Source organism: Triticum urartu, chromosome 7A, assembly GCF_056163025.1.
Source record: "Triticum urartu cultivar PI428250 chromosome 7A, HENAU_Tu73, whole genome shotgun sequence".
In the NCBI taxonomy this organism is placed as follows: Eukaryota; Viridiplantae; Streptophyta; class Magnoliopsida; order Poales; family Poaceae; genus Triticum; species Triticum urartu.
This window is the reverse complement of record NC_141879.1, coordinates 246,906,018-246,916,335: the sequence shown is the minus strand read 5'-3', so window position 1 is coordinate 246,916,335 and position 10,318 is coordinate 246,906,018. Positions and strand designations below refer to the sequence as shown.

The following is a 10,318-nucleotide window of genomic DNA, read 5'->3' as shown; positions in this document are numbered from 1 at the left end:
GGAGAAGGTATAGCAGTTGACCCCACAAAGGTTGAGACCGTAACCGAATGGGAAGCACCAACAACAGTTGGAGAGATCCGGAGTTTTCTTGGACTTGCAGGATACTACCGGAGATTTATTGAGAATTTCTCAAAAATTGCGAAGCCTATGACGGAGTTGTTGAAGAAGGATACTAAGTTCAAATGGACTGAGGAGTGTGATGCTAGTTTCCAGGAGTTGAAGAAACGTTTGGTTACCTCACCGGTATTGATTTTGCCAGATCAGACCAAGGATTATGAGGTGTATTGCGACGCTTCACGTCGAGGACTTGGAGCAGTGCTTATGCAGGAAGGGAGAGTTGTTTCGTATGCATCACGACAACTGAAGCCTCATGAGTTGAATTATGCCACGCATGATTTGGAGTTAGCAGCCGTAGTGCATGCATTGAAAACGTGGAGACATTTCCTCATTGGAAATCATTGTGAGGTGTACACGGATCATAAGAGTTTGAAGTACATTTTCACTCAGAAGGAGTTGAACCTCCGACAGAGGAGATGGTTGGAGCTCATCAAGGATTATGACATGAGATTGCATTACCATCCCGGAAAGGCTAATATAGTAGCTGACGCATTGAGCCGTAAGAGCCATGCCAATACTCTAGTGACGGGGAAAATACCAAAGGAGTTAGCAGAAAACCTTCGTAAGCTATGTTTGGAAATAGTTCCGAGAGGCTATGTAGCAGCATTGGAGATTCAATCAACATTGATGGATAAGATCAGAGAAGCTCAGAAATCTGACAAGGAGATTGCTGCTATAAAGGAGAAACTTAGCAAAGGAAAAGCAAAGGGATTTCGTGAGGATGAGCACGATACCTTATGGTTTGAGGACCGTGTTTATGTGCCCAATGACCCGGAGATCAGGAAGTTGATTTTGCAGGAGGCACATAATTCACCATATTCGATTCACCCAGGGAATACCAAGATGTATTTGGATTTAAAAGAAACATTCTGGTGGACCGGAATGAAGAAGGATATTGCAGCGTATGTAGCAGTTTGTGACGTATGCCAGAGAGTAAAGGCAGAGCATCAGAAGCCAGCAGGATTGTTACAACCATTGCCGATACCCGAATGGAAGTGGGATAAGATAGGCATGGATTTTATCACAGGGCTACCCAGGACAAAAGCCGGATATGACTCGATATGGGTAGTAGTTGATCGTTTGACGAAGGTAGCACCTTTCATTCCAGTTAAGACCACTTACACCAGTGCTAAGTTGGCAAAGATATACATGACTAGAATCATTTGTTTGCATGGAGTTCCGAGGAGTATCGTATCAGATAACAGTTTCGTTCCATGACAACAGTAACGAAGTTGGAGACCGTCAATTCTTTGGACCAGATTTGATTAAGGAGTCTGAACGGAAGGTTAAGTTGATTCGCGATAGGCTCAAGGTAGCCCAGTCCAGGCAGAAGAGCTATGCAGATTCTAAACGCAAGGAGACAGTTTACGAAACCGGAGACAGAGTTTACCTTCGAGTATCCCCACTTCGAGGAGTTAAGCGCTTTGGAGTTAAGAGAAAGTTAGCACCGCGTTTCGTTGGACCGTTTAAGATCGTGAAATGTATGGGAGAAGTCGCGTATAAGTTGGAATTACCAGAAGGACTGTCAGGAGTTCATGATGTATTCCACGTTTCTCAGCTGAAGAAATGTCACGCCGAGATGGCGGAGGTACCGCTAAGAGATACAGTGCCATTAGAAGTTGATGCGACCGTCGATAGAAAAACGACGGCACGAATAAATTCCCCAATCTTTCACGATACGATGTCACCTGAAACGACGTGGCGCTCGCGATCTTGTAGATGCAATCACCACAAAAACAACACGCACACCCGATAAAGGAAGTACGTGGACGATCTTCAAAAGATCAGCAGCAAATTAGAAGTAGATGCCTCCAATCTCCTTGCCGTAACACACAAAGTATTCAACTCATCAACTAGTATTATCTGGTCAAGGGAAGATACCCCGACTTGACTCTGTCCATGAGGATCAAAAACCAATTTAAAAAAAAAACTCCCCTAGACGCTACGATGCAAAACATATAAATAACTCTCTGGCCGGTTCCAAACCAAGTCGTACCCGACTAGTACTCTCAAGAATCCTAACCGAACTCTACTTTTATTTAATTAATACCGGCCGATTAGGCACGGCAATTAGGCACACAGGCCTCTACTCTTACTAACCAACATGTGTACGTGTTGGAACTTTAACTTGCATGCGCAGTGCACCATACCTCCCTCGATTGAAATCAACAGGTCCGATTGTAGCTGGAACAGATGTACGCACACAACCCTGGTAGTTCGAGCTCCTCTTCGGTTCTGCATCTTCTTTGACAACATAGCCGAACTGTGCAGCAGGCACCTTGTACCTCTGTTTGTGAACAATATTTTCATGTCGTCGCGCAGATGTTTCAAACCTTGTTGTCTGCGAGACTTGTTGACGTAGTGCAGGCACAATATACTTGGCCTTTCTTCCTTTGTTGACACATAGGGTTGCATCATCCTCCCTGCCTTGAAAGGAAACCGTCCTCGGTTTCGGCGTATACCTTGCAGTTTTCTTCTTAAACACTTCTATGGTACAACTTATTTCTTTTGCATCTTTGGGAAGTATAGCATAGAACTCACCCTTATGCATAAAAGTGTACCTGTTTGTTCGCCCGTGATGAAGAGCGTTAACATCATGCTGCCACGGACGCCCCAAAATAAGGTGACAAACATGCAGTGGCATAACATCGCATTCCACTTTATCAACATAGCCATCAACACAAAAAGGGACCTTCACCCTGTGAGTAACCTTCACTTTGCCCACATCATTTATCCACTTCATATAGTATGGTTTTGGGTGCTCCCATGTTGGCAACAAAAGTGACTCCACCACATCCTTGCTAATCATGTTGCTAGCACTGCCACCATCAATTATCAGTTTGCAAACTTCTCCCTTGATGGCACACGCAGTTTGAAAAATACTCCGCCGTTGTCCTTGTTCCACAATGGCCCTGTCATCTCGCTGGACCTTATGTGCTAGCAAACTCTCCATATCAGGGTCATCTTGAGGATAACATAGTATGGTATCACCATGACCTCTTTCGATTTCATCCACTAACTTAGGCATATCATCTTCAGATTCTGAAATATATTCCGCATCAACAAGTAGAACCCTTCGTTGATTGGAACATTCATGCTTCATGTGTCCACGTCCTCCACACTTGTGGCAAATAATATTACGATGATGCGATGACGTCGCACTAGATGAAACCTGAGAAACCTCCTTTGGCACAGCCGCCACTTTGCTCTGTTCAATGCTTCCCGACTTATAAGAAGGAGTTGGTTTAGCACTAAACCCACCCTCAAGAGGAGAAGAACCACGTCGCCCACTGTTATAAGTTGGACGAGTCTCTGAAGGTTGCTTCTCCAATACCCAACGTTCAGCACGCTCCGCTTGATGAAGTAACTCATGAATATCATTATACTGCATTAGATCAACACGGTCACGGATCTTTTCTTCTAACCCCTCAAAGAAACGTACCATGGTCGCCTCAGCAGACTCACGCACAGCTGTACGGATCATCAAAACTTGCATCTCTTTGTAGTACTCATCAACTGATTTTGTACCTTGCACTAGACGACGCAATCTACTATGAAGCTGGCGAGTGTAATAAGCAGGCACAAAACGTTCCCTCGTGATTCGCTTCATGTCAGCCCATGTCGCTGGTCGCTCATGAGTACGGTTTTTATTATCCCACCATACAAGAGCATACTCTGTAAATTCGATCGATGCAACACGAACCTTCTTCTCTTCGGAATAGTTGTGACCATCAAAAATCTGATTTACGCGCATCTCCCACTCCAAATATTTTTCCGGGTCAGCACAACGTCCCGAGAATTCAGGTATGGTTATCTTGATTCGACCCAAACCATCATCCTCGTGGGCACCATTGCCGCCATAGTCACGGCGCCGCCCATCATGGCGGTGAGCCCCAGCATCATGCCGTGGTCGGTGAGGTAAGCCTCCACGGGCATCGGAATCTTCAGAAAAATCACCATCATCGTCGTTGTCGCGGTCACGACGTCGTCGTGGTGAGCGGGACTGTCGGGGTGCCACATCTCTCGCCTGAAGGCGCTGAACTGCTGCGGTGAGCCGATTAAGACTCTGAGTCACCACCTGTAGACTATCAGTGCGCTGTCGGTCGCTGGCAGTCAAACGCTCGTTCAACCTGTCCTCGACGCCTACAATATTTGCAGACAACTCCTCCACCCTTGTCCCAAGCTTCTTGTTGGCTCCCTTGATCGCCATCAGATGAATACGCAAATCATCACTTATCTCCAAACCCTCCGGAAGCTCATCGACCTCCTCATGATCAGATTTGTCATGCTGCGAGTTCACCATCTTTCAAACAGTTGAATCAAATAGCAGGAAAAAAATTTGTACCGTGATCAACCTTGCTCTGAATACCACTTGATGCGACCGTCGACAGAAAAACGACGGCACGAATAAATTCCCCAATCTTTCACGGTACGATGTCACCTGAAACGATGTGGCGCTCGCGATCTTGTAGATGCAATCACCACAAAAACAACACGCACACCCGATAAAGGAAGTACGTGGACGATCTTCAAAAGATCAGCAGCAAATTAGAAGTAGATGCCTCCAATCTCCTTGCCGTAACACACAAAGTATTCAACTCATCAACTAGTATTATCTGGTCAAGGGAAGATACCCCGACTTGACTCTGTCCATGAGGATCAAAAACCAATTTTAAAAAAAAACTCCCCTAGACGCTACGATGCAAAACATATAAATAACTCTCTGGCCGGTTCCAAACCAAGTCGTACCCGACTAGTACTCTCAAGAATCCTAACCGAACTCTACTTTTATTTAATTAATAACAACCGGCCGATTAGGCACGGCGATTAGGCACACAGGCCTCTACTCTTACTAACCAACATGTGTACGTGTTGGAACTTTAACTTGCATGCGCAGTGCACCATACCTCCCTCGATTGAAATCAACAGGTCCGATTGTAGCTGGAACAGATGTACGCACACAACCCTGGTAGTTCGAGCTCCTCTTCGGTTCTGCATCTTCTTTGACAACATAGCCGAACTGTGTAGCAGGCACCTTGTACCTCTGTTTGTGAACAATATTTTCATGTCGTCGCGCAGATGTTTCAAACCTTGTTGTCTGCGAGACTTGTTGACGTAGTGCAGGCACAATATACTTGGCCTTTCTTCCTTTGTTGACACATAGGGTTGCATCAGAAGTGATTCAGTTAAAGGATGACCTAACATATGAGGAGAAGCCAGTCAAGATTCTCGATGTTGCCAGTAGAGTTACTCGCAGCAAGGTTATCAAGTTTTGCAAAGTTCAATGGAACCACCATTCAGAGGATGAAGCCACCTGGGAGAGAGAAGAAGATTTGCTCAAGGACCACCCTCACCTATTTTCTAGCCAACCCGAATCTCGAGGGTGAGATTCATCTTAAGGGGGGTAGGTTTGTAACATCCCAAATTTTCAATTTGGAATGTTATACACTAGATCATATGCATATCATATTTTCTTGCATTTTGGTTGATCCTAGAAATTTCACGCAACTCAAGGACCCTCGGAGAGAGTTGGAGATTTCGTTATTTTCATATTTGAGAGTTCTCTCGAATTTTGAAAATAGGATCATTTGACTTATTTATTTTATCTTCAATAATTTTTCCGGTGTCAAAATATATGAGAGAGGGAATAATATGACTTTCCCAAATTTAGGAAAAATGAAGATATAATAAATAGATCAATTTTGCTTTCCGGTGTTTATTTGCATTTTATTTGGATAGGGAAAAATGCGCATTTTTGAAAATTGCATTTTAGGTCCGGAGAAAAGTTTATTTTGTTCGGCTCATTTTTAGGAGTCGGGGAAAATTTACTTTAGATTTTTCGGAGTTCGTTTAGATCCCTTTTTGTTTTTTTTCTACGCGAGGAAACTATTTAAAAAAAAATTGAGCAGCGCCTTGGGCCAAAGGCCCAAGCCAAGCCACCTACCACCGCGCTCCCAGGCGCCAGGCGCCGAGCCAGGAGCCGGTCGGCCGCCGCCGCCTCTTGCTAGGACCGAATCCTTTTAGGATTCTAGGGCGCCCCCTTGTCCCCTTTTCCTTATTTCGTTTTCTTTAGTCCTACTCCGTTTATTTTCTAGATCTTTCCTACTCCTATTCTAATTCCTTGTCCTCTACCCCAAGTAAACCCCTCCCCTCCCCAATATAAATACCCAAGCACCCCCCCTCTAAACACATCAAATCAAAGCTCTCCTCCACACCGCGCCTTACCGCCGCCAAGCCGCATCACACCGCGCCCTGCGTCACCGCCGCCGCGCCGCCTCACCGCGCCGCCACCCCACACCCCGCGCCCTGCGTCACCGCCGCCGCGCCGCATCACACCGCGCCCTGCGTCACCCACGCCGCCACCCCACACCCGCGCCGCCGCCGCACCTTGCCCACGCCGCCGCCCTACGCCGACGCCGCCGGAGCCCCGTTCACCGGAGACCTCGCCAAGGTTGTCCCGCGCTACATCTATTCTTTTTCTCGGATCGTTTTCTTCTAATCGTTCCGATTCTTTTCTTCTCTAAACCGTTCCGGTTTTCTAGATCGGTTTTTCGTTCGGTTTTTCTTCTCCGAAACCCTAGATCGGATTCGTTTTCTTCTCCGATTTAGTTGCCTTTGGACCGTTCGCCGGACCGTTCGTCCTAACGAACGTGATCACCGGATTCTTCTAGGTTAACGACGTCCGTTCGTTTAACCGTTCTTCTTTTTCTTTTCGTCGGGTTTATTCCGCGATCGCGATCTCAGATCCGATCTTCTTCCTAGTCTATCTTTTCGCTCGTTTATCGGAATCAGGTGATTCAAGCGCCTGGAGTTTCGTCTCGAAACCGCCGTTCCGTCTAATCAACTTGAACAAGCTTTTGTTACAGTAAAATTTTGACCTAGATTCAACTTGCTAGAACCGAGTTGTTTTCTTCCGCCGTTTGTTTTTCGTTCTTTCTTTGCAACCGGAGTTCTTAAGTTGAACTACTGGTTCGTTCTCTTGTTCGAGTTTTACCTGTACATTAGATGAGTACTTATTGTATGCTTGTTGTTTGTCTGCGATAGATTACCCGGATTGCGCCGCTTGTTACTTCGAAACCCTAGGACTCGCGGATCATCAGCAAGGCAAGTAACACTTTGATCATACCTTTTCTACAACCCATGTTTTATTGCATTAGATCAATCCTCACACATTGCATGATTAGGATCTAATTAAATTGTGGGATGGGAAGTAGATGAGGTAGTACCTATTACCTATATTATTATGAAACCTTTGGGAGTTACTCTACGTTTGCTTATATTGCCATGCTATGCTAGTAGACGTGGATTGGGTGAGTGATATCCATGACAGATGTGAGATTGATAATTTTAATGGTTTATCTAAGGTGGCAATTTAAACACACATCTGGGTGGATTGAGGCACCTGATGTCTATCAGGACTTGCCTGTTTTTTTTGGACCACCACCCAGGCTCAAAGGGATCATAAGATAATTCATGCTAGAAACTTCCGTGTGCAGCCACATGCTACTATGGACTCTAGCATAGTTGACTAAGTTGTGCGAACTCTTACAGGATGGACTAGCAGATGTAGGGGATGTAGGTGTACCGGTCTACCCCACATGTAAGGTGCTAGTGCTTCTGAAAGACTATGTCTCGGTCATCCGTATCTCAAACACCATGTAGTGCGAGAAAACAAACGGAGGTGATCGAGTCATGTGGGGAAAAGTGCGCAAACCTCTGCAGAGTAACAAACTAATCATGATTAGCCGTGTCCCCGGTTATGGACAACTTGAGTATCTAGTACTTGAATATCATTGTGAATCTCAACATGTTACTTCTAATTAATGTTATTGGGTTTTAATTACTTTTAATTGGGATTGAGAATGCTGTCAACCATTCTCAATGTTTCACAACCACCATGATAGTTAAATAAATTTATTCCTTTGCAGTAGGGAAAAATTGGCTTTACGCAAAAACTGTAACCATAGAGCTTTCCACCAGCCATATATGCATATAGTATAGCTATTTCATTCCATTACTCTCTATGTGTTACTTTGTCAGCATATTTCATGTGCTGACCCGTTTTTGGGCTGCAACGTTAATGTTGCAGACTTTTCAGACGACGATTGAGGTGCGTTTAGGTCGTGGTTCTATACTCAGTGATGCCGCTGGAGTTGATGGACCCATTTATCTTCCAAGTCTTCCGCTGTTATCTTTAAAATATGGCCTTAAGTCATATTTATTGTAATAAGTTCTTTTTGAGCCATCGATGTAATAAGTGTGTGATTGCAACTCTGCTATAAAACCTCGATGTACTGTGTGGTGTCAGCATTACTGATCCAGGGATGACACCGTAGCACAGTAGACGTGATCCATTCGGGTCAGGTCGCTAAATAAATCATGGCAAACTCTTTCTTCATATCATGGCAACACTTATTCATGCTCTATGGAAATTCTACTAAAGTATCATTTGTGCATTTTTTCAATTTTCTCTAACATGGAAAAATTAGTTTATGGACCATGGTAAGTTTAATTCAAGTACCATGGCAAATTGATTTTTGTGGCATGGCAAAAAAAGTACATACACGACATCTTTCCTTGTACAAAGCATGCCAATTTTAATAATGATACAATGCCATAACATTTTTTTTAAATATGCGACCAAATGCACACAAGTTCTAGTTCTTTGAGCATATCATTGCAAAAAACAGTGTGCATTTGGTCGCATGGAAAAAAATTGTGTCTCGTACATGATATCAAAATATACCTATATTACCATGGATTTTTTTACTTTTATTGCCATGGCAAAATTGAGTTTTATTTGCCACAACAATTTTACCTTTATTTGACATGGCAAATATACCTATATTACCATGGCAATTTTTTTACTTTTATTGCGTCATTTTTCACTCTTCTATTTGCCATGGCAAAATCACCTAAATTACCATGATTTTTAGTAATGTTGTAGGCGTCGGCAATTTCTTGTATACGACATGGCAATATTTTTCATGCCCTTTCATAGCAACATCTAGGAGGCATAGAGGAAGGCCTAGCTGACCTGGAGGCTACATGAAGGCCAAAGTTGGGCCGGAGGAGGATTTCGCTCAAAAATATTGGTTCGAAGGATAACGTTCACGCAAGGAGGGGGCTTACATCAAATGAAATCGTTCGTGGGGGTTGATCCCTCGTACAGAACGCTACCTTCGATCTGGGGAGCTCCTAGACCGAACGTTCGCGCGTTATCAGCGTTGTTTTTTTAGCAAAGTGATGGTACTCGGATGAAGAAAAGCCCTTGCGCTGCCCTATCCAGGAGAGGTTAGCCCACATGAGACGGGCCCTTAGGGTATTCCACATTACCCGCCTATTGGGATGACCTAACGCAGACCTATCTCTCGCAATAAATGCGGGGGCTATATCTCGCTCAATGCGAGTTGAAAAAACTCTCGCCAGAAGGATTTCCTGCGGGCTTCACTGTTAGGCCAACCCATATTCGTGCGAACCTCGCTTGCTCACTGTTGGTTCGATGTTTCAGTTTTTCTCCATTTATTTATTTTCCGTTTATTTCCATTTTTTTCTTCCAGCATTTTGTTTATTCATCGGGTTTTTTCGATTTTTCATTGGGTCCTTACTGATTTTTTTCATTCCTTTCTTCTCTACCTCTTTCCTTCGTTTTTTTCCTTTCTTTCTTAGTTTTCAATGTTTTTCTATTTTGTTTCCTATTTATTTATTTTTCATGGTTTTATCGATTTTCTTGTCCATTTCACTGTTTTCATTCTTTTGCCATGGTTTTTATTAGTTTTCTTTGTTTTGTTATTTGTTTTGTCGGTTTTTATTGGGTTTTGTTTTCTCTTTACGTCAAGAAGAGAAATATATTTTTATAAATGTTTAACAACATTTCCAATTACAGGAAACGTTTTCGTATACATCAAAAACATTTTATCTCTACAGGTTGAACCTTTCCAAATACATGCTTAACATTTCTCCCAAAATATTATTTTATACATAATACATACACATTCAACATTTCCGTATACACCAGGAACATTTTATATATACAAGTATAACATTTTCCAAATACATAATCACTATTTTTGAAAACTTAAAATTTTTATGTCTAAATTTTTTCATACGCATTATAATTTTTTTGTAACATTTTGAAATACATAATTAACATAGTTTTAACATATGTTTTTATGTCTACTTTTTTCCATACACATTTGAC

At 43.2% G+C, this 10,318-nt stretch overlaps 1 protein-coding gene across 1 annotated transcript; it reads right to left on the bottom strand.

Annotated features, from left to right (window-relative positions):
• Nucleotides 1–2,212: 2,212 nt before the first annotated feature.
• LOC147959193 (uncharacterized) lies at nt 2,213–3,613 on the bottom strand. Its single transcript, XM_087532542.1, has one exon. It carries the CDS (start codon nt 3,611–3,613, stop codon nt 2,213–2,215), a length of 1,401 nt encoding a protein of 466 aa, XP_087388668.1.
• Between the last annotated feature and the right edge of the window lie 6,705 nt (nt 3,614–10,318).